Source organism: Mirounga angustirostris, unplaced genomic scaffold (assembly GCF_029215605.1).
Source record: "Mirounga angustirostris isolate CCGP_5_RB_7025 unplaced genomic scaffold, mMirAng1.0.hap1 SCAF_9, whole genome shotgun sequence".
Lineage (NCBI taxonomy): Eukaryota > Metazoa > Chordata > Mammalia > Carnivora > Phocidae > Mirounga > Mirounga angustirostris.
The window spans coordinates 105,041,944-105,067,319 of NW_026991717.1; the positions used below are offsets into that span (position 1 = coordinate 105,041,944).

At 34.2% G+C, this 25,376-nt stretch overlaps 1 protein-coding gene across 2 annotated transcripts in view; it reads left to right on the top strand.

Annotated features, from left to right (window-relative positions):
* PPM1A (protein phosphatase, Mg2+/Mn2+ dependent 1A) overlaps positions 1–24,612 on the top strand; it is a 46,541-nt gene extending 21,929 nt beyond the window's left edge. For both annotated transcript variants that reach the window (XM_045900981.3, XM_045900982.3), the window contains 5 exons: positions 8,129–8,982; positions 11,194–11,311; positions 15,461–15,569; positions 17,002–17,059; positions 18,033–24,612. In XM_045900981.3, coding sequence (XP_045756937.1) covers positions 8,149–8,982; positions 11,194–11,311; positions 15,461–15,569; positions 17,002–17,059; positions 18,033–18,062 — 1,149 coding nt within the window. In that variant the 5' untranslated portion in view covers positions 8,129–8,148 and the 3' untranslated portion in view covers positions 18,063–24,612. The remainder of the gene's footprint in view (positions 1–8,128; positions 8,983–11,193; positions 11,312–15,460; positions 15,570–17,001; positions 17,060–18,032) is intronic.
* Positions 24,613–25,376: the final 764 nt, after the last annotated feature.

Consider the following 25,376-nt stretch of genomic DNA (forward strand, 5'->3'; position numbering starts at 1 on the left):
GGCATTAACCTTTCTTTAAATAGGTTTTCCATGAATGATACTTTTTTTTTTTTTTAAGATTTATTTATTTGAGAGAGAGAGGGAGCAAGCTTGAGCATGGGGAGGGGCAGAGGGAGAAGGAGAGAGAATCCACAATCAGACTCCTCAGCTGTGCGTGGAGCCTGATGTGGGGCTCTATCCCAGGACCCCAGGATCATGACCTGAGCCGAAGTCAAGAGTTGGCCGCTTAACTGAGCCACCCCGGCGCCCCTGGATGGTACTTTTTTAGTGTTGGCATAGTTGATGATACCTTTTCTGTTACTTTCACATATAAATGCCAGCTTTGCTGGGTATAGAATTCTGGGAATATCACTCTTCACCCTCAACGTTTATAGGCATTACTTCATTATTGCATATCATGTGACAAAGAAGTTTGAGGCCAGCTTGATTTTTTTTTTTTTTTTTTGGCATGTTCATTTTTCTAAACTCTTGTATTCTTGAAATTTATTATCAAAGTATACTTTGGTATTGATCATTTTCTACTAAAATTACTACTTGACGAACACTTTCAATCATCAGTTCAAATTTTCCCTCAGTTTGTGATTAATTTCTTTGAAGTTTTATTTCTTCTCCATTATTTGATTTTCTTTTTACAGTATACTAATTAAATTATTGGATCTGCATTGTTTGTGTCTTTAATCTACTCACTTTTATCTCTTTATTCTTACCTGCATACAGGATGATTTTTCTCTTATTTTAAGTTTCATGCCTTGCAGATTGTTTTCTATAGGTTCTTTGCTCATTATTGTTTTTCTTTTTTATTTTTTTAAAGATTTTATTTATTTATTTGACAGAGACAGTGAGAGAGGGAATACAAGCAGGGGGAGTGGGAGAGGGAGAAGCAGGCTTCCCGCAGAGCAGGGAGTCCGATGCGGGGCTTGATCCCAGGACCCTGGGATCATGACCTGACCCAAAGGCAGACACTTAACCGACTGAAGCACCCAGGCGCCCCTCATTATTGTTTTTCATGCCATTTAAAACATTATAGTAATTTTTATCTCTCAAATTTCTTTCCTTAGCTCTATTAGTACTTTTATACTCCAGGTTTTTATTTGTACACATTTATTCTCTTACCATTCTAGAGGGCACAAGTCCAAAATTAGTTTCACTGGGCCAAAGTCAAGGTATTGGCAGGAATGTGTTCACTCTGGAGGCTTTAGGGAGAATGCAGCATTCCTTGGATTGTAGCCATATATCACTGTAATCTTCAAGGGCTAGCATCTTCAAATCTCTATCTTCACTTCTCTGTGACAGTTCTTCCTCTACCTCTCTTTCAGGGACACTTGTGATTACATTTAGGGGCCCCAGTATAATCCAAAATAATCCCCCCATTGCAAATTTCTTAACTAATCACGACTGCAAAGACTGTTTCCAAATAAGGTAACATTTATAGGATTTGGAGCTGGTACCTATTATTCAGACATTTACAGGTATCATTTGTTTTGCTACTTTGAGATGAGGTGGCCACTTCATGAAAAATAAGATTAGAGTAAATCCTCATGGATTGTATGCTGTTATCATCACAGGTATTGTCCTCTTTATCAAATGATGCAAACTCAGATGCCATGTGGTCCATAAGGAGTAGTAGGAGCACTGGAGAATGCAAGTTGTTCAGGGACAGGGGCTAACAATATATGTGAAGATCAACTTCAGTCTACCAGCTTGTAGTCCTAGTTGGTAGCTGTTTTTTTCTTTTTTCATTCTCTACAAGTTGATTTTTCTGTTGTAAAATAATTTTATCTCATAATCTTTATCTTGGTATTGAGAATTTTATTGGCATGATTTTAGACTGAAATATTATTTACTAATGCCGTTTACCTTGGTATTCCTAGAATTTTAGGCTTCTTCTACATTTCTCAGAACAAGGTAATTATTCTGAAAATGGTTAATCAAGGTTGTTTATTTATCAATGAAGAGAGTTAGAAATTAAGCTAAAGGATTTGTCCAAAGTCACATACTGGATACATCTATAACTTTTAAGTTTAATCTTATGAAAGGTATTTCCATTTATAGACATAAGGGGTTTCTCCTTAGTATTAAATTGGATAAGTTGGCAATTTCCCAACTTCTTTTTACTTTATATATGGGATTTTGTTTTTTAGATTATTTTAACCAACTGAGCCACCCAGGCGCCCTGTTTTTTAGATTATTTTAAAGAAGCAGGTTATTTAAGAGTTAAACTAATGACAAGTCGTAGAGATGAACTTAGTTTTAAAACACAGTGAGTAGATGTTTGCTTGGCTGGATTTCTCATTAAAAAAGTATGAGTGTATACTTTGAGTCCTTTTGTATCTTAAAAAAGCATCTGGTTCCCTTTCCCCCATACACATGAATAATAGTTGGAAGCCAGCATAAAGTGAGAAAAGGGCTTGGGTCTAAGCCTTGAATGTCAGTATTTAATGGCTTGGAAGATGAAGATGGATCTGCAAAGGGAACAAGGACAGAAAAGCCTGGGGCAGGAGGAAAGCTGAGAGTGTGTAGCATCTTGAAAAGCCAGTGGGAAGTTGGAAGAGGGAGTGTCAAATGCTGTTGTAAACAGTCAGTGAAATGAGGACTAAAAATGTCCACTGGATTAAGCAACTTGGAGGAGATTATTTTGGTGGGATGGCCAGGCAACAGTGTGGAGCATCAACACGTGTTTTTAAGAAGTTGAACTGCAAAGAGAAGGGAAAGGCAGTAATGGTTGACATCTGAGTGTCTTTAGAAGTTGTACTCCAATTGAAAAGGAGAGGTTGAATATAAAGAAGAAGAGGATAATACTGTAAGGTTCCGGAGAAGACATGTAAGTAGTATAAGATTCCTTTGAAGCATGGGCTTCAAAGCTCTAGTAGAGGGATTTAAGTTAAGTGAGAGCAGAGAGTCCTCTTTTATAACAGAAAGGTATGAGAATAGGATGGGTACAGATGTGGGTGGGTTTCTATGTTTGGAATTAAGATGAAGAAAGACCTGAGTTCTAAAAGAATTTCTTGAGGTGATCTCATTTATTGGTTTGGTTTTTTTCTGTGGTATCTAATTGGCTATTCGTTGTTTCTATTGAAATTTTTAGTTCAATATTTGTTTTTCATTTCCATGTACCTACTTCCAGAGTGCCCCCCACCTTTTTTCTTTAATTGACAGCCTGTAGTTCCAACTCATAATCTCATATCTCCTATCTTGATGGGTCATTTCTAGTTTGGAGATAATGAATATTGAGGCTTGTGCTCCCCTCCCCCTCTCCCTCCCCCATCCCCGCATAACTTCTGAACCTTTAAAAATATATCCTCTTATTTTTCTTTGCTCATTATTACATTTTATTTAGCCTGAGTATTTAAGATTAGCTTTGCCAGAAATTGTTCACTCTGGTTTTCTCTCAGTCCCAGACAAAAAAACAGAGTTAGATTTCTTGCTTTTTTTCCTTTTCTCTTTACCTTTCCTTCTTTTTTGTCCTTTATCTTGGCAGTATAGAAGTTTAGAAAAGTTAGAGTAGGCAGAGGAAGAAATGGCACTTAAGGAATTTTCAGCTTTGTTCTGTGACAATCTTCCCTACTTATCTGCCTTGTGTGTTGTCTTTAAAAAGCCTGTTTTTAGACTTCCATTAACTTCATTTGCAAGTACACAGGACAGGATGTGTAGAATTGCAGTAAAATTCCAGAAACGTACTACCTATTCTCAGCTTTTACTGTTGGAACTAGCTTTGTGACCTTCAGCAAATCATTCTATTTCTTGTGCCTTCTCGTTTGTAAAATAGATTTAGACAGATCATTTCTACATTTTGGCTCTGATGAGTTACACAAGTTAATCAAAATCAAATTTGTAAATATAAATTTGTGTAATCCTTTTTTTAAGAGAGAGAGGAGGGCAGGGGGAGAGGGAGAGAGAGCATCTTAAGCAGGCTCCATGCCCAGCATGGAGCACAAAGCAGGGCTTGATATCACGACCCTGAGATCATGACCTGAGCTGAAATCAAGAGTCGGATGCTTAACTAGCTGCGCCCCCCCGGCACCCCTGTGTAATCATTTTTTAAAGTAAGGGTCGATGAGAAATTTCAGACTCCAATGAGAGAAAAATTTAGCCTTTTTCTTTTCTCAAATTGGTATAAAGTTTTGTTCATGCATTTATTTGTCATTACCATAGATAACTTTGATGTGGCTGCCTTGGATTATAAAATACAATTTATGAATTACCATGTCTCATAGCTTGGGAAGTTAAAAGTAGATTGTGTACCCTAAATTATCCTTTGCAGAGATACAGCCACAAGGAGTCTGTTTTTTCACTGAACCCCCACTCTGCAATATATTGCTTAAATCCTATCGTTCAATAAATGTGCATTTCAGGGGTCAGCTGAGCATTTGTCTTCGTGTTTGACAAAGTCTATTCACGTATAAGCATTAGTGGGCAATGTAGAATATGCTAAACATTTGGTAGCAGTAAAGAGTTTACATCCCACATCCCACTGCAAATGACTTGAATTTTGCCATGTTGTTTACACTGCTTCCTATGCTGCTAGTTAGTGTTCCATTTTTTCCCTCTTCCCCAAGGAGCTCCTAGCGCTCTTGTATATAGTTTTTTCCCCCTCTGGATTCCCCCCAATCTTTAAAATATATTTTCTCACGTTTTTTTTTTTTTTTTAAAGATTTTATTTATTTATTTGACAGAGATAGTGAGAGAAGGAACACAAGCAGGGGGAGTGGGAGAGGGAGGAGCAGGCCTCCCACGGAGCAGGGAGCCCGATGCGGGGCTTGATCCCAGGACCCTGGGATCATGACCTGAGCCGAAGGCAGACGCTTAACAATTGAGCCACCAAGGCGCCCCTCTCCATATTGTTTACATGTGTATTTTGTCCTCTGTTTATGGAGCCTGGAGGGGTTCTGTATTAGCCTGTGTCCCCATAGGTAAACAGAAAAAAAGACCTTATATCTTTTTACTCCTCAATTTTTTGACTAACTCTTGTTTCTGGGCTAATATGTTGCTTAAGGATCTTACCAGTTGAATATATAGAGCTTTTATTGGGGGGGGGTGATTTATAAGCAGATTAAACCAAATACCAAGGTTTAAGACTTTTCTGCTATGACTATGAGATCAGTTTTGCTTAATAAAAGCCAATGGCTGAACTTTAATGAATGACTTCCTGGCTCAGCCTTAGAATTTTTCAATTTAGGAGTTAGTTTGGTTTTCAAAGACAAAAAGTGTTCATCAAAATTTCTGATTATATCAAAGATGAGTTCAGTCTTGTGATTGTCATAGTACTTTGTTTTGAAAAGTTCAGATCAACCGATAGGCTAGTGTTGTGGTGAGATCCATCCGGCATGTGCTCAGAGTAGATCTAAGACAAGGCGAGAACTAGAATTTCTTTCAGAAACTAGCTTAAGCTTTCAAGGGCAAATTGAACCCCTTGGGATTTACTATTTATAGATAGATGCCAATTTAATAATTTGACTACATAATTAGTAGTCCACTTCTGGAAGATGACTATGTAAACATAGTATTTATAAGTAAGTAATTTCTGGTAAGTATTATATTTACATAACCATCTGCTGTATTTATGTAGCTATTGTTGGCTGCTTCACTAGGATTCTACAAATTACTCAGAATCCCAGGAGGTAAGATTTCTGAATTGTCTATTTTCACTATGTGAAAGTCCAATCACAAAATTACTAATTTGTCTTTGATGTATATTTTTCTACTTGCTATGGGCTGGACCTAAATTTTTATCAGATGGTTGACTTGGTTTGTTACATTTTTACATTTCTAATATATATTTTTCAAAAGTTTGGGTTTTGTTTTTAGAAATTTTATCCTGTTTGTCTTCAAAGAATTATTTATTTGGTAGTTTTATATGTATATCTGGAAAATAGCTACTGGACTTTTCTGCAAAAGAAAGTTCCCTGTTAGGTACTATCTGAATCTAGTGTGACTGTATATGTAGGAATGTAATAATAATTAAATAGTTTACTGAGTGCCTTATTTTTGCCTACCTCATTTAAACCTTGAAGCAACATTCAGAGGTAAGTATAAATATGTTCATTGTACAGACGAGGAATGCTAGATTATCAAGCATCTTAACTATATCTCTCTCCTCCCGTTTAGTCTAGCTAAAGGAATTGAGGTACAGAGATGAAGCAAATTGCTGTTGACCTTCAGCAGATGACTTAACTTCACGATGGCTCAGTCATCATCTAGCCATCTAGATGTACCTATCTAGGCATCTCATCTAGTCTTTTTACAGATACACAAATGTCTAGGTTCCAACCCTACCCTGGAAATTCTGATTTGTTAATTGTAATTTTTCAAAAAGTCCACAAATAATTCTTTTGTATATCCATGATCAAGACCATTGCCATAGTAGTAAATGGTGTTTTAGATTCAGACAGGCTTGAATTAGAGTCCTGATTCCTCTAAACTTAACAGTTGAGTAACCTTGGCCAAGTTCTTTAGTCTCACTGAGATTCATCTATAAATTGAAGATATTATTACTGACTTTAGAGGGTTATTGAGAACGAATGATTTAGAATTATTCTTAAACATGGTCTGCTATTAAGGTATCATCATTATGTTACTCCTTTGTCTAATCAAAACACTCTTGTCATAATAATGTATATCAACTTGGTATCTGGTAATCTGATGAATACTACCATAAGGAATAATGATGGCTAGTTTTCATTATTTACCTTCATTAGTGGAATTGTCATAAGGGACAGAGGAGTAAGCAAGAGATTGTTTTATCACACCCATCAGCCAGACTTCTCTCTTGTGTATTAGTTTGGTCCTGGTAGGAAAATAAGGGGGAAAAGGTTACTGGGACACTGGGACCTTCCTAAGGAGTTTTTCTTAAACCTTTCTCTCCCAACTTCTCAAAGCTTAGAATCACTAGCATCATCAATCCCTTAGTCTCATAACTGCATCCTGATTTACCTAGGTACTTTTACCTACCCCCTATTTTGCTTCCCCATTTTACCTCCATTAAATTTAATTCTAGCCTTCTTTTGAATTGGTTTGAGTTCAGTTGTGACTTAATTTGATGACTTGGACCCTACTTCTCTACATTCCTAGGCTATTACTCAAGTAAAGGTCAACCTAAATTCTAACCGACTTTGCCCCTTGTGGGCCCATTTCAGACTAGAGTTTTTAGCTTTTGATTATTGGGAAAGGATTAGATTAGCTAATCCTTGTCCACATGCCTTGTCCACATGGCTTTTCCTAGACCCTCCAATCTCCTTTACTGTTTATATCTAATGGTCATAAAGTATACTACTAATGATATATGTTATTACTGCTAAATTAATAGAACATCAGTAGATCACAGTAGGTTGATTTTGTTGTATATAACAAGCTTTGTTGTATGTATGTATAATTGCTTTGCAACTTGACCATTGAGGTTGTACTCCTTATGATAATTTAATAACTTAATAGCTTTGTCAGAGACTGAAAAAGCTATGGAAAAAGTAGAATTTGAACTAGACTTTAAAAGATGGATATACATTTTTCTATAAGTAGGGAGGAGGGGCAAGGGATTCCAGTTAAGGAGACTGACATGAGCAAAGGCTTAAAGGAATGAGTATACAAATTCGGATCTTTGTGAGTAGATAATTTTTTTTACTTTTTCAGAGTGTTCATGTAGTAGGAATAAAACTATAGGTAGTTCAGAATAAAAATGGAAAATCCTAAAAGTTCAACCAAGATGTTTGAATTAGTAGGCTTTTGGTATGTTGTGAATTCATTTGGCTTTTTCTTGATTAACATACACATACAATTTAGGTCTGAGATTCCCTAAGAGATTCACATATTCACTGCATCCTTAAACACTTGGCCTGGTTCATGTAAGCTGATGACCACTGCCAGTCTCCTTTCTACCTCAAGTGGTTGTGCCTGGCGGGGCAGTGTCAGGTCAGCTACTTTTATCCTGATGCTTTAGTTCTCTCTGCCTGTTGTCCCCAATTCTTTCTTGTTAATCTCTAGGTTCCTGGTCCGCAACACAATGAGTGTCTGCTTATAAAGTTGTGATTTCTTATTTAAAGCTTTCTTTATATTTTCTTCACTCTTAAAAAGGTTGTTGGATATGTATTTTGTATATAAGATAGTTATTAACTTCCCTGTTTCTCTTCCTTTGCAGACCTAGAATATCAAGACATAATGGGAGCATTTTTAGACAAGCCAAAGATGGAAAAACATAATGCCCAGGGGCAGGGTAATGGGTTGCGATATGGGCTAAGCAGCATGCAAGGTTGGCGAGTTGAAATGGAGGATGCACATACGGCTGTGATCGGTTTGCCAAGTGGACTTGAAACATGGTCATTCTTTGCTGTGTATGACGGGCATGCTGGTTCTCAGGTTGCCAAATACTGCTGTGAGCATTTGTTAGATCACATCACCAATAACCAGGATTTTAAAGGGTCTGCAGGAGCACCTTCTGTGGAAAATGTAAAGAATGGAATCAGAACAGGTTTTCTGGAGATTGATGAACACATGAGAGTTATGTCAGAGAAGAAACATGGTGCAGATAGAAGTGGGTCAACAGCTGTGGGTGTCTTAATTTCTCCTCAACATACTTATTTCATTAACTGTGGAGACTCGAGAGGTTTACTTTGTAGAAACAGGAAAGTTCACTTCTTCACACAAGATCACAAACCAAGTAATCCGCTGGAAAAAGAACGAATTCAGAATGCAGGTGGTTCTGTAATGATTCAGCGTGTGAATGGCTCTCTGGCTGTATCGAGGGCCCTTGGGGACTTTGATTACAAATGTGTCCATGGAAAAGGTCCTACAGAGCAGCTTGTCTCACCAGAGCCTGAAGTCCATGATATTGAAAGATCTGAAGAAGATGATCAGTTCATTATCCTTGCATGTGATGGTATTTGGGATGTTATGGGAAATGAAGAGCTCTGTGATTTTGTAAGATCCAGACTTGAAGTCACTGATGACCTTGAGAAAGTTTGCAATGAAGTAGTCGACACCTGTTTGTATAAGGTAGTTAGATTTTCTTTTAAAAGATAAAAATGGTTGTATGTCATCTTAACTATTACTCTAGTATTTAATCATTTTAGAAACTAGTTCTCAGAAATAAGTTCTTGGCACAAAACTGCAGGATACTCTTTACCAATTAGGAAAATTTAGGAACATTTTTTAGAAATAAATTACCCAATTACCAAATATGCAAGAATTATAATCTAAATGGTCTTTTAGTAACCATGACTACCTCAGCTTTTTAATATTGTGGAAGATTATCAAAGGCAAAAAGAGTGCATGTCTTAAAAGGAAAGGCATGGGGGAGGGTTAGGCCTTTGTGTCTAATAAATGAAAAGCATTTTAGAATTTTAATATTTTATTTTTATCATGTGATATCTCCATACAATCATGGAAGTACTGTGAGACTATAGTCTAATGAATATGTAGCACCAACAAGGAGAATTTAGTGATCACTTGGTATGATGTAATAAAAATAGCCTTGAACATGGAGTCAGAAGAACGTGGTATGAGACTGAGTATGACTTCAGGTAAGCTATTTAAGCTGTCTGGAAAATCAGTTTCTTTAACTGTGAAAAAGGTAAGAGATATTATCACCCTATCTCATGGGGTTGTTGGGATGATCAAAGGTGTTCATATATGTAGATGAGCCAGCTCAGCCCCTTTATTTTACAGATGAGGAAGCTGAAGCAAGAGTAAGCCGACTGAAGAGGCAGGCCTTGAGTCAGGCTTACCTGGGTTACTTTTACAGTCTCGGACAAATTGTTTGACCTCTCTCAGCTATTGAGTGGAGATAGTAGCTAACTCATAGGACTGATGAGGAATTAAATTTTTTGTCTGTAATGTTCATTAATTCTTTGGGTTTTTTCTTCTTCTCTAACAAATGTTGATTTTATAAAACTCTTCTGAGACTACATATTTGATTTTCTTTTAACGTGCAGAAATAGAAAGTCATCTTAATGTTCTTTGTAGTTTTATAAGCATACTGCCAGCTCTACTTAAAATCTTAATTAAAATCTGATCATACTTAGAAATCAGGTTTATGTAACATCCAACACAAATCAAGTTTATGTAACATCCAGCACATAGGTTTTAAAAAAAAAACAATAGAGCAATAACTTAATAGTTCACACTATTGATTTCTGAATTTGAGTAGAGCTGTGAACAGTGACGCATGTGCTCTTTGTCCCTTTTAGTATGCATAAAAGTAGTATCTATTTGTTGGTCTTATTCTGTAGCTCTTGAGAATTAAATAGTTGTTGGCTAGATTAAAAGCTGTTTTCTTGGAGAGAATTGTCACATTCAGACACTAGTAAATTATGACTCAGCTAATACTTTATCTTGTCTGCATTCTCCATTTAAAAAATTATTCCGTACCCTATCGTTTGCCACATTTTATACTGTTTTTCTCCAAGATTCTTTTTAATATTAAACTTTGTATGGTTTGCTTAAACTAATGGTATAAGGTCAGTTTTCCCATATTGAGGAATCAAATATTTAAAATGTAAAAGTTAACTCCAGTTCCTAATAGGGAGGGGAATATGAGGAGGCTAACATTGATTCAAGTATTTTAATTATAGCATTTTGAATACCTAGGTGTCTTTTTAAAAATGAATGTACTTCCTAAAAGTTAAGCCATTTTTTTAAATTATGAAAGTTAAAAAACTGGTTTATAAATTATATATATTTAGTGTTTTACTACTAATTCCATGTTTCTGTTTATTATGAAGCAAAGTAGTTAGCCCCCAAATTTATTATAATTTATTTTAAATATAAATTTGTCGAGTATACATGTAACTATAGGTCAAGTCCCCTAGAATTTTCTGTTTTGTTGATTATGTGTGTGTGTGTGTGTGTGCATGCATGTATGTATGTATATTTGTGTTCGGTATCTTCAAATTAAGTAGGCTGCCAGTAAATGTTCAGAAATATTTTTGTTTTATAGCATTTTAAAAAAATGATCGTTTGCAGTGGAGGTTAGCCTGTAGTGCTTCTCCCGTCTTTTGGAGTGTTGGTTATACTGGATGCCATATACACTGTATGTGCATGGGGAGGGGGGTGCCTCTCCACATATGCATATTTTTTCTCCTTTAAAACAATTTATATATTTTTTACTGGAACAAGTATATTTAAGATTGTCATGGCTGTAAAAGTTTTCAAGGCTTTAAAGAGCAAGAAGAAAGCATAATATTTCTCAAACTTTTTTCTTCTCAGGGAAGTCGAGACAACATGAGTGTGATATTGATCTGTTTTCCAAATGCACCCAAAGTATCACCAGAAGCAGTGAAGAAGGAGGCAGAATTGGACAAGTACCTGGAAAGCAGAGTAGAAGGTGGATCATTTAACAAAAAATAAGTAGCTTTATTAAAGAAAAACCTCAACACAATCAAAATATTTTAGCTTTTAGATCTTTACATGCCTTTGACATCTAGTGTTTAGTGTACAAAAGTGGGAAAGGGCATTTCTGTAGTAACTGTTCAGATGTTTTTGATTGTCCTATTACAGTTATATTAGAAATAACTAGTGTGACCCTGTACATTCTGTTCAGGATACTTTGTTTAAAAAGGCTAAAAAGTGTTTGTATGCTTTAAAATTCTTGATGAATTCACTGGCATGAGTAGTTTTATGCCAGGAAAGTCTGATTTGTGGTTTATTTAATTATAAACAGATTATTTATGATGGTGATAATTTGAATACCATCTTTCTGTGTAAAGCTATGTATATGAATTTAAGGTCTTTAGGATTTTTTTTTTAATAACTTGAAGATCACAGCCTGGTTATTAGCAACTTTCATGTGCCACAGCTTTTTAAAAAATTTATTTTAAACTGTTTCAAGGCTTCTTGCCTAAGCCATAAACTTCCTCACTGAGACAACATAGACCTGAATAGAAGATATACCAAGTTTCTACTTGGTAGAAATATAAATGCTGAATAAAAGGAAGAAATGAGTTGGGAATTTCAGGAATATATTTGTCATAATTCTGCAAATTACTTGGAGACAATTAGAAAGATGTTTGTAACTCTCAAGTGTAATGCCTTTAAATATCTGGAAAAATACAAGCGACCTTTTATGAAGCTGCTGCTTTAAATGCTAAGTCTCCCCAGAGAATTCCATTTGGTTGCATATATGCAATAAGCATGTAGATTATGCAGTTTCTTTTAAGCAGAAAAACTTGACATGCCTATGATAGCGTTAAAATGCATTTTGGGCTCCTAATGTCATGAATTTGCACATTAAAGATCTAATAGTGTGTAAGCATTGACCTACACACTATTATATCCTGCTATGCCCTGCATTATTAAAATTAATATGCACTTTAATTTTGTTTTCTCCGTTTTTACTGTTTGATATCAATTATGATCAGTCTGCTATTAGAATCATGATTGGTTTTGATTTTCAGTACTATCTAGAGCTGCTATTTTGTTTTTATTGCTCTCCCCCACTTGATAGTGCTATATCTAGTATGTGTATGTACTATTTAGTATTTCATTCATTGGACATACTATTCACTGAGTTTGTTTTCTTACTATTACCTAAGGCTCTTGGAATTTTTATATTTTAAATGAATCATTTTGATATGTTATTTATATATAATACAGTAAAATAAAATATTTAGAATGCTACCAAGTCATGCCACATTGGTTCAAACTGCTGGCTTAGTGGAAAAATGAAACAGTAAGAATATGTATTGGGATAATTTGGTATGTGATTTATTGGCACTTTAAAGTAATTTGGGTGTACATGTTTTCTTACTGATTTAAAGAATAAGTACTTTAGTTTTATTTACTGTGAAACAGGATCATATTTTAGAAATGAATTACAACTTTGTCTTTAGTGTACACTCTTTAAGTTTTTGGTGCAATTCTAAATAATTGCTTTAGATACATAATTTTATGTTACAATATTAAGTTTTATATTGCTTTTTATCAAGGAAGAATTGCTACCTGAATAGAGTTTACATCAATACTCAATATTTTTGATATGTTGAAATATACTTGTATCATTCAATTTGAGATTATTATGTCACAAATCAAATTTCATATTCTTTACTGAGGTAGGTTTGATAAGACTGCAACTAGAAAATAAATAATTACATTAATTAAAATTGCTACTATATTTTAAAACATAGAATGTAACTATTTACATTGCAAAAGTTGTTCTAAGTAAAAAATACTGCATTCAGCTTCCAAAACAGGCACTGAATATTTTTTCTTTCTTTTCTTTCTTTCTTTGTTTAAATGCATGTCTTCAAAATTGCTGTGATCTACTAAACCTCATTTTATTTGCTTTGAATACTTTTGGCTTCTCTGTCCACACCATACAAAAGAGGAAAGGCTTTTCAGCTCTCCCATTACCTGTGCCCTTCTAAATACTTGACTGTCTAGGGTTGTGATAAAAAGACTCAGCTCATAATTTAAACTTCATCACTTAAGGTTGTGGTCCTTCTAAGCCAATTTAAGATTGTACTTGTACATATATACTTTTTAAATCTTTTCTGTTGACTGCCCAAGCTTTAAAGTTGCTAATTTGAAGATAACTGATAGGATGCCTCAGACTTGGTGTGGAGGGGAGTAGGGAAGAGCAGAATGTGTTTATATATGAGTATGGGAAACAGATCTTCTATACATATATTCTTTAGTAAAAGCATTCAGCCTTTTTACAATTCTAATTAATGTATAGTTCAAGAGCAATTAAAGGAATATTTCATAAAATTCATCTTGTTTTCCTTTTTAAAAGCAGAAGAAGCAATGCTAGTGTAGTATTAATGGTAAGACAGTTTAAATGTGTTGTCCCGTGTGGAATAAGAGATATTAACTGTTTTTAAAGCCTTACATTAATTTTTTAAAAGAATTTGTCTTCCTGTAATTTTCTTCACAATTAAAATACCCTAATATATATTTTAATAAAGGAGATGTAAGATACATCAAATATAGATGAATCAAGGTAATGTTTTTTAGACCTGAAACTATCATTGATTGAATTTATCATCAGTGTTCATTTCTATTGTATTTAGTCATCTATCCAATAATTGTATTGGCTTAGCAGAGACTGTATGTTAAGTGTTTTACAGCTTTAGATTGTGAAATTGTGCAGCTTAGGTAAACATCAAAACCCTTTATTTTTGTACAGCAGATTTCCAGCATTAGAACCATGTAGAATACTAGATGTTAAAGATTATACAATAAAGGAACTTGGCAAACCAAATCTGAGATCCTTGCTTTTTGTTCAGATTTAAGACTGGTTAAAAAAAAAAAAAAGCAAAAAAAGAATACATGGTAAAATTTGGCCTTAATTCCAAAAGGACAATTTGAGCCATTTAAAGAAATATGGGTAGCACTGTCTGTCTTTTAATATATGGCTTTAATGAGGAATTGATATTTTGAGACTTGATCGAAGGATGGAAGATCTTTATATGCATTGTAATTTTCAAAGGTATTTATAAATTGAGAACTAGAATGACAGTTTTCTTGCCCTAATGATGACAAAGAGAATTTCTTACATTTAAAAACATTTAAAAACAGAAAATTGAGCAAAACTTGAACTTTTAAATTACAAATACCTTTGGTATGATCTTGCATTTAGAATAAATATGCTAAAACTCCAAGTGAAGACTTCTTGTACTTGATAGTTTGAGAATTCTTTAAGTTGGTTGTATATAATTGTTGCTATTCTGTGGTATGAATAACAGTATGCGTCTACATGGCAACACTGCAGCTCATATCACTATACCCATTTAGTAACTGGATGTTTTGAAATTAACAATTTTAAGTGCAGTTGTATGGTTTATCAAATTTTTTCTTTGTAAAAATTTATCATGAAATTTAGATTTTTTTTCCACTCCATATGCCCTGTTCAAATGACCAACTGAGGAAATGGTATTATATATCTATTTACTGCTTAAAGATACTTCAGACAAAAATTAGGCTGTGAGTGGTAATCTGCACATGCTACTTAATCTCACTTTGCAAGTATAAACATATGTAAAAATGATTTGGGTTCATATATAATCAAAAAATTCCCTTATGTTTAAAGAGTTTTTTTCCTTTCAAATTTTGAGATTGGTTATTTTTTTTTAAAAAAACCTGTGCAAAATTCAGGAAACATGTTTCTAGTCTAAAGAGAGGAGTTGACCTCCTCAGAAGTAACTAGTTGGCATCTTAAGAATATTCTCATTTGTATACCCATATCCTTGATCATATAGTACATTGATTTTAACATGAAATTTTTTTCACATTTTTGTCTTGTTTATTTTCATTCTTCGAAGTTAATCTGGAAAGTATCTCATTTTTGTGTGTCATTTTGTGCATCCCTTTGTCATAAATTTTCAAAAGTCAACTTGATTTTTTTTTCTAATACCAGCTTAGAAAATCTCAGATGTGGTAAATGCCATCTTTAAAAACCTAAGTTATCTTTGTTTCAGTTTTTTTTTTTTAATTAAATTTGGACAACACTTACAAAAAAAGTACTTCTGATTCCCAGAAATCATAAAGAAGCAGGGGGAAGGCGTCCCTGACTTAGTCCATGTGATGCGCACATTAGCAAGTGAGAACATCCCCAGCCTCCCACCAGGGGGTGAATTGGCAAGCAAGTAAGTTACATTCTGCATACTCTTAAAATTTATCTCCGCACATAAAAATGTTAGGTGTTCATTGATCAGATGTGTATTTACCTAATTTCTAAAGTGATGCAGTTATCTGTATGTTCAAAATGTTTAGCCTGTGATTCAGTATTTTTCATTATTAATGATACATGATGCATGTTTTAGAATAGGTGTCAGAATGTCATTATGTGTAACTAATTATACTGAAGGCTGTCTTTAGTGAAGGCTTGGGTTATAGGATAAGTATATAGTGAAATTTTTTTGTGTGAAATAATTTTTTAAGCTAAATTATGTAGCACTACAGAATTCTAATTGTCATTTTTATTGCTACTATTTTAATTTGATTTTGTCAATCCCTGGATAATTTAGCACCCCAGGGATGAGCATCTTTCCCTTCCTCCATCTAGGCCATTTTTTTCTATCTCTTGATTTTCCCAGTGTCTTTGATTTTTGATACCTGGTTGGTTGGATTTTGTAACGAGGGAATATAGGAGGATGCATTTCTTGCCTTTTTCTGTGTGCATTTCAGTTCATAGAACTGGACTAATTTGTGTCAGATATTAAGCTTACATCTTTATAAACTAAAGTGGAGACTTTAAGAAATTTTATAATTCAAACATTTTTACCTCCGATATCTGTATAATGGACCTACAAAGATATATTGATAATTTCCTTGATTCTCTACTGTGTTGTGTAAATGTAACCATGTTCTTTATAATCATTTCTCTAAATAGTAATTGTTAAAATTCCTATTTGAAGCTTGGAAACCTTTTCTTCCAATATGACTTTCTGTGAAATGACTGTGAAATTGCTTCAAATCAATTTTGGAAGTAGGGAAGGCTATAACTTATAAATACCACTACAGATTGTTTAACAAAATGTTATTCAGAAAGTCCTAGACTTGGCAAGGAAATGTCATATTCGACATTTTAGCTTTAATAGAGTTTTTTAAAGGGGCATTACAAAAAGCAGAAATTTAAATGTAAAATTTATCTAAATTATTTTACCGCAACAGATGCTGAAGTTACTTCTACTTCAAAACTAACATTCAACTCTTAAGCAGGATATATATTAGTATTTTTATCTTAAAACTGCATTGTCATTGCTGACTCATAACCACATAAGCCAGTTCAAATGAAGTAGACCATATATAGACTGATTTTTTTTTTTTTTGTACCATGTCTTTTAGTCTTCTATTAATTGGGTTGGTGGAATGTTAACATTTTAGAGTAAATTCCCCTCTAGTTTAACATAGGGGCTCAAATACCTTAAAGTGAGGATCACTTATTGACAGTAAGAAATAGAATTAAAATAATTTCTAAGTATAAGGTTATCTTTGACATTTTAATGAGCACCTAACTATGAATTGTTAAAGTTTTGTGCTCTAAAGAATTAACTTTCTGCATTTTTTTAAATTTAGGCGGAATGTAATTGAAGCCGTTTACAATAGACTGAATCCTTACAAAAATGATGACACTGTAAGTAACATTTTGGCTCCATCTGCTTTCCCTTCCACTTCATTCTAAATGCATATCCTTCCTACCTGTTTTTGCAGAGCTGTTCACTGCACGCATTCTCTTACACACACCCCTGATTGATTGCTCTGAACTCTGGCTGCACCACAGTTCTAGTGATTGAGGACATAATCATGGTGAGTGGCCACCTCTTGAAAAAGAAGAAAGTCCCTTTGAATTATTCTTGGTTTTTTAAGTCTCTGCAAGCAATCAGCTTCAGAAGGTTTGCCTCCACTAAATGATTTTTTGAAGTTGGAAATAATACCTCTGCTCAGAATTCTAAATTCTGAGTTTTATAAGCAGCTGCAACAGAACTTCAGAATGCTCAGCTCCACTAAGTAGTTTTTGTTTGGAAATACCTTTGCTGAGAACCCTGAAATATATACTTCATTTAAATACTAAAGTAGAGAATTCTACTTATATAAAAAGACATTAGAATGTCCTATTCACCACTTAAATTTCTTGTTACAATTCTGTTGTAGTATGGTGTTTACAGAAAAGTGGTGACTTAAAATCATTTGGGCACAGCTCTGAGATATATATTGCATTATGAAGCCTCCTCAAATCTCATATTACCTGAAGCCTTAATATCTTCTTATGTAATAAAAGTAGTGTTCTGAAGATAAATTGGGTTTTAATTGAAGAAAATAAAAATTTTTTAGTAATTATACTGATTTAGAAATACATTTGGTCAACCTCATGGTAAAATTGTATTTCAAATATTTTATTCCAAAACAAAACAAAGGGTTAACAATTTTTTGAGCAGATAGAATACTGATATTACATATACACACAAACACATACACTTTAAAAAGCACTTGTAGTCCAAATGTCAACTTTATAAAACCTTACCTTTCCGCATTATCCAGAAAGTAATGTTTGTTGGCACCTCAGCTTTAATGTAGTTCCTTGTTCTGTTCTGTTTCCTTTTATAAAGGACTCTACATCAACTGATGACATGTGGTAAAACTGCTCATCTAGCCATGGAGTTTACCTTCACCTCCAAAGGAGAGTACAGCTCAACTTCCTTGAACCTTTTAAACATCCATCCTCAACTTTAAAGAAGGCCATCTGACGTGGGTGAGAGTGGGCCACACCGGAGAACTCAGCAGTACAACAGCTAGCCCAGGACTGAATTTTTTTTTTTTTTTTGTAAATTTGAGACTTAATGTAAACATGATTTCAAACCATAATTCATGTTGTAAATCAGACTCCAGCAATTTTTGTTGTATGATTTTGTTTTTTGTAAAGTGTAATTGTCCTTGTACAAAATGCTCATATTTAATTATGAACTGCTTTAAATCACTATCAAAGTTACAAAAAATGTTTGGCTTGTTGTGTGATGCAACAGATATATAGTCCTTTGAAGTCATGTTGTGCTTGGACTTGGGGTCGGGACAGGGAGAGTAGCAGCCATGCCAGCTAGACGCTCAAATGTGCTCACAATTATGGAGAATAATTCCAAAATCTTACAAAGCTGAACATCCAGGGAGTTAACCGAAAACTATCTTGGCAGTGGGGTTGGCACTGTTGATAAAGCTGGTCCCTTCATTTAACTGTCTTTTAGGTTGTTCTCGCCTTGTTGCCAGGAGTATTGCAGGTAATACAGTATATTCATAAGAATATCAATCTTGGGGCTAAAATGCCTTGATTCTTTGCACCTCTTTTACAAGTCCTTACGTTGAATTACTAATTGATAAGCAGCAGCTTCCTGCAGATAGGAGACTGCCACGTTTTTGCTATCATGATTGGCTGGGCCTGCTGCCATTCCTAGTAAGGTATTCTGATTCCATTTTATCAATAAAGCTTGATTTAACAAACAAGAAATTTAATCATGTATGTGTAATTCCTCCTTTACCCCACCCTTATAAAACACCATGCCATTGTAAATGAGAAGTTTCTCATGGGGAAAGATGCTAGTCTCTTTTAATTGGGAAATACTGTTACTTAAGGCACAGATGGAACTGTTTCCCTTCCATTAGAAAGACTACAAGATTTAAGTCTGTGTTGTTTCTTAATGTGTTTTTTAATGGAGTTCTTTCTGGCTGCTTATTTTTCATTAAGATGTGGATCAGCTTGAATTTGCCTACTGTTTAATTAAAATAATTGTCAGAGCTTGACAATCTAACACTCTATAGTAGGGGTGTGTGTGTGCATGTGTGTGTGTGTGAGCGTGTGTTTGCCTGTGGTTCTTAATTGGCCCATGTCTTTAGAATCCAAGTAGTTCAGATGTATTTGTGATTTGAAATATAGCATGTTGCTAATATTTAGCTGTTGGCCTTTAAAAATAACTTTCAAAGCTTAAAGAATTGTAGATATAAAAATACCTAATTTAATTTAGGCTTAAATTCTTCTGATTAAGCATGTGAAAGTAAGTTTTTAAATCTGTCACGCAGAAAAGACTACTGTTTTGTGCCCTTCTGTATTTTTGTCTGTCTAGGTTGGATATTGTATTTATTGCCGTGTAATTTAATCATTCAGTAGGCAGATTCCCCACTAGAAAACTATGAACGTATAAGATTACAATACAACATTGAATACAAAATCGAAACTCTGTGTATAAAAGGTAGTATAATCAGTTTTGTTATATTTGTTTTTTTCCCTAACTTGGAAATATACATATTTGTATATATAGCCTTAAAACTAATGTAAAGTTAGGGGAGTAGTGGGCAAAGTAATGTGAAATGTCTCAGATTTAAGTAGTTACATACCAGCAAAACCTTTCCATTATCCCTCTTATTTGTGAGGCGATTCAATGTAATTTAATTGTATTTAATTTATAACTCAATCCAGCATGAATGAAGAAAAACAAGTACTATTTATATTTAGAAATTCGTAACAGTTGGAATTACAGAACCAATTCCAAACTTACAAATAAATGCTCGGTGTCTAAATCTGTGGTAGAGTGCGAAGTATGACGATGTTCAATTCTGGCTTTGCGGGCAGCTCCACGTGCAGTCCGCGGATGGCGGCGCTTCTCGTGTAGAGTGAGTCCTAGACCTACTAGCGCTGAAAACGAAATTCCTAGTGTAAGAAGCCAGCTCCTTAATATTTAAAGTAGACTGAATCTTTTAGTTCTAGAAATTTCAAAACCTTGAATTAGACTTTGAGATGCAAAATTGTAAGTCATGAGTAAAAATATGTGATGGAACGCTATATTTCAAACCATAACAGCATATTTAGGGTTGTTTTTTATTTGAGACTTTTTAAATAGAAAAGAAGAGGTTAAGATATTCCTTGTTAAAATTAGTACTGAAATGAAGCTTGGAAGTGAGAGAAAACTACTAAGTACTCTCTGAGAAGACTAAATCTTTTCCGCATGAGTCAGCATTGCCATACTATATATAATTTTTCATTGTAAAAAAGGAAGTATACATTATAATAGCAGACTGTGTGTGTTCTTGATTCCTGGGGGTAAGGGTGGGGGTGGGAACCAACCACACTTTTAAAAGGCACTTTTGCACCTCTGTTGTGCACATCATTTTTGTACCACTTAAGTTCTTACCCTCCCAACCCCCTTTTGTGTGCTAATTATAGCATCTCAGGGCAATGCCTCAAAATTTTTTGATGTGTTGTATGTTACTTTCTTTGGAGGGTGGAAGTTCTTGTATGATGGTAATATACCATTCAAAATGTACTTTCATTTAAGTGTTTTAATAGGATGAACTCAATTTGCTGCTTTTAATAGGAAATTCATTTTGTGTAGCAGACTCTTGTTACCCTAACATTAAAAATTTCACCGATCTCTTATTGTTTTAGCAAGGTAAGCTCTCTTAATTTCCACTTTCTTAAGGAATATACTTTTACAGATAACAGAAACAGTGCTCAATATTAGAATTAACTTTGAAAAATCCAAGTGGTATTTTTCTTATTTAGCTTTAGAACTATTTCAAACATTTGTAATTGTAATGCTTGCTCCTAGAGTACTATGCAATTAGCATGCTGCTCTGCCCACGCATTTGTTCACCACGTCAAGAAATTTGGATTAAAGACTAAATCAAGTATGTAATTCAAATAATCTGAATTATACTAGCACTTTTAGTGACCATCCATTTGACCACATGTCAATTCTGCTAATAATCCAGGTTTCCCACAAAATGGATTGAGTGTTACCTGCAAAACACTGTTCTAGGCCCAAGTACCTTGGAACTATAAAGACATGAATAGGTCCTTGCCCTCAAGGAGTTTACATTTGAGTACAATTTATAATCTAATGTATGTTAATATTGTAACTGAATCACTCATCCAGAAAAATAGTTACAGTCCCCCTACTGTCTGCCAGATAATTGTCCCGAACAAGGCAGGTCTCTGCCCTAAAGAGCTCCTTTGTACTACCATTATTCATTTGAAAATGCTCCTGTTTACTTTCTTCTCCCCAAAGTTAAAAATCTCATTCAGAAGAAAATTTTGCTCAGCATAGTAATAAAATTGGACTGAGGAGGCTCAACTCTATTCAGTATGGTTGACTACCTTTAACAAATGGCCTTTATTTACTCTTCCTGCCGACAGCAGCCAGTCAGAGAAATAGGTCATGGATTTCTTAGATTCTCCAACCTTGGAAATACTGGTTGAGTTTGAGCTTAAGGCATTTAAAAAAAAAAAAAAAAATATATATATATATATATATATATATATATATATAGCTAAATTTATCTTATTTAAGAGAAAAATCTGTTTTTTGAAAACACACTGCCAGTGTTAATAATTTTATCCAAATGATTACTATGTGTTTTAATTTTTAAAAATAATTTCACTGCCCATCTTTATTGGACAAATTCATATGGGAATTCAATTTGTGATTTCTGAAAGAACTGACAAAATTGGTTACAGGTTTTCTGTTTTCATTTTGAATTTCATGGTGTATAGTTTTAATTCATAAAGTTTGAATTAGAGGTGTAAGCCTATGTTTTGTTATTTGTACAGTATTATGTTAGGATTTGGTAGTAGAAAATATGTAAATATTTCAGTACATAGATGTTTCTCTTTTGAGGTTTTTCTTTGAAGGAATCTTAAAGAGTTTCATACCTTTGCTTGCAGGTATTGCTAGTGAGATGACCATTTTGTAATTGAGTCTTCTAATTAGTTTTTCTTTTAGTCATGAGGATGACTTCTCTGTAGTTTAAAACTTTAGAAGCCTAATTTCACTTTATTTCCTTCAATAATGTGCCATGAGTTTGGATTGTATTTTTAAATTATACATTACTTTAGAATATGCTTGAAATATTTAAGAATACATTTTCTAAATGTTGGGAGTAAAATACTGTATTGTTTTGTTGGTCAGAATAATAAGTCTCAAGTGTTAGTTATTACTGAAATCAAGATGCCATACAGAATTGATGAGAGGTATTTGGTTCCACTTTGTTGTCAAATGAACATTTCTACTTCTGTTCACCTTCACGCAGATTCTTTCCCTTTTGCCTGCTTTATATATTAACCTAGGGGCCTCTACTCTCGTGTTTTCCTGATTATATTACCAGCAGGTAGAAGTGCACCAACTAGAAAAACTCAGATATATTTATATTGTAGTTGACAACATATTAGATGGGGGAAAATGTTGTTTGAATTGATATAACAAAGAAGTGACTTTTTTTCCCCCCCTTCATGCAGCACGAAATGTTGCTTGATTTCCTCTACTGTCCTCTTGGTGATGGTTCTCTCTGTCTCTCTTTCAGCAGGCCAGTTCTGTTTTCTTGGGTGCATTACCTCACCAAGGCCAATTAACACTATATAAAAGTGGGCCAAAAATAAGAAAACTTGGGAGACGGAAGGGTGGGTAGATGCCAGTGAGGAAGACAGAGAGGATTGCTCTTAATTATTTTAAATGCCAGTGGAAGGTCTTCCTTGAGCCTAGCTGTATATTATTAACTGTTGCATCACATAAACCAGCAAGAACCAACCTTTGCTTCTTCAGATCATTTGATTTTTTCCAGCAAGGGAGATAATGGTAAAAATTACTGCTGCTTAAACTTAACTGAGAAAAATAAATGCAATGTTTATTCACCACAAAACCCAATCCTTCTGTTCTTTTAATTGCTCCAAAGCTCAGTTTTCTGTTAGCTTTCTTATTGAATTAAATGTTTAGAAAGATTTAATGTTTTTCCTTTCTTTTATATAGTCCTCCTGATCCAGTAAAGGACATTTAGTAACATTTGTGTTTGTATGGTACTATCTGAAGATTTGTATAGGAGATTGGGTAGCTGCAGAACAAAATTAGTAAAAATTAGGTACAGTGAGTGGTACAAATTCATTTTAGCAGTGGTTCTTAATTTTTTAGGTTCCCAGGCCCTTTGAAATTGATGAATCCTAGGAACTTCCTTACACAGGAAAATTCATATAATGTACATAACTCCCCAAAGTTTACAATATTGCATTGGTTCGTCAGCCTTTTTCCTGCAAAGCCCATAAAAATTTCAAGGGCATCAAAATAATTTGAGTCTATATTTTAAGGAAGTGTTTAACTTTTTTAAAAGATAAAAGAGGTGGATGGGACCCTAGGCTAGAACCTGATACGAAAATATCCTTTTTAAAGATGGTATTTTGGGGGGAAGCAAGTAATTAAAGGTGAATAGAGTATTTGGACTAGTTTTGGAGGATAACATCACTCTAAGTTTGCCACTTGAAACAACAGAAAAGAGGTAAAAAATGGAAATTGAAAGTTTGAAATGTTTCTGACCTGCATAGTGCAAATACAGTATATTCACAACACGTTTAACTGTCAGATCTCACTCAGGTTTTGAGCTCCCTAGTCTTAGAGTTCATCAAACGTGTAATTCACTTCAGATTCTAAGGAATTGGGTATTTACTTACTGATACAGAATGTTAAAATAGGATGTAACATACAGCCATTAATGTATAGAATTAATGGGATATCTACTAAAATATAACCACCATGAAAAAATTTATTAGCTTGTTGCATTTGTTGCCAAAATAAGTTACAGCTTATTTAATTCCCATTTGTGGGAATTTTGAAACACAGAAACCATTGTCTTACTTGGTTAGCCATTGATTAAGACAACAGCGTATGTGCAGGAAAATACCTTGTTTGTAGTAATACGCCCAAATAGTAGTTGGTTTCACTCTTGAAATGATTTTTTTTCACTTAATTTGTATAAATGTTATGAGTGGAGAGACCATGTACATGTTAAAGCATGTTGCATTATATAAATACATTCATTTTTTAAATCTATAAATGTAAAACTAATACAACTGCAGAAATATTTTTCCTAAACAGTGTATAACAAAATTCTCCACAGTTAACTCACCCACTGTTTGCCGTTTATGTGATCCAAACTTTAAAGAAATTCCATAAATGTATATTTTGTATTATGTACCATTTTCCTGGTCCAAAGAAAACATGTGGATTCAGTTCTAACTTTAAGAATGTACTTTTGTTTTTAAGTCTGTTGAAGAAATTGCATTCGGCCTGTGAATGATTGCAGATTGTATGTGAGATGAAAAGTAGAAATAATTTCTAGTTTGCAAAATTGGTGCCACTAAATAAACAGGCAATTGCATAATGTGTGTGTGTGTGTTTATGATTGTTCGATACTGCAGGCAGCATTTTTGTTCTGCCTAGAAACATGGGAGTTTTGAAGTTAGTTATTAGGATACCTTAAGAGAATTGTTGTTCAACTCAATTTGGTTCATTGGCTAAGGAAGATAGAACTGATAGCCATAATTTGAACTGGACTTGTCCCTTCTTGACTTTAGGAAGATTACTGAAAGCAAGTAAGTTTGAATTGATGGTTATTTTCATAAAAACATTCCAGAAACGAAGAAGCCAGAAGTTGTTCCTCTTGGGCAAGAACTTTTCCATTTGTCTTCTTACAATAAAGATTTCTTACTCCCTTGGAGAATTGGGAATTGGGAGTGGTCTGAAACTTACCCATTTAGTGTCCCTGGTGTAGTGCTCACTTCATTGTGCGTGTGTGTGTGTATGTTGGTGCTTCTGCTAATTCTGATATTTTGTTGTATTACCTGTGTTCATGTCTGGAAGTGTGACTTAGAGGCTTGCAGAATTGAATTAGAGGGATTTTAACATACATTGAATTGGTGATGTAAGTTAAGTTCTATGAACTGCAAAAGCTAATTGTCATAAAATGTGTAATGAAAACACATTAATTAAAGGTAGCAAGTCTTAGAAATAAGTAAGGTTGAGGCAAATAAGATTTATTTGGCTTACATGTAACTAGTGCCTGTTCACCTGTCAAAGTGTAGTTTTGTATCCTGGAGTTTTGTTTTCTGTAATCATTCTTTTAAACATTGAAGGTAGGTTTTTTTT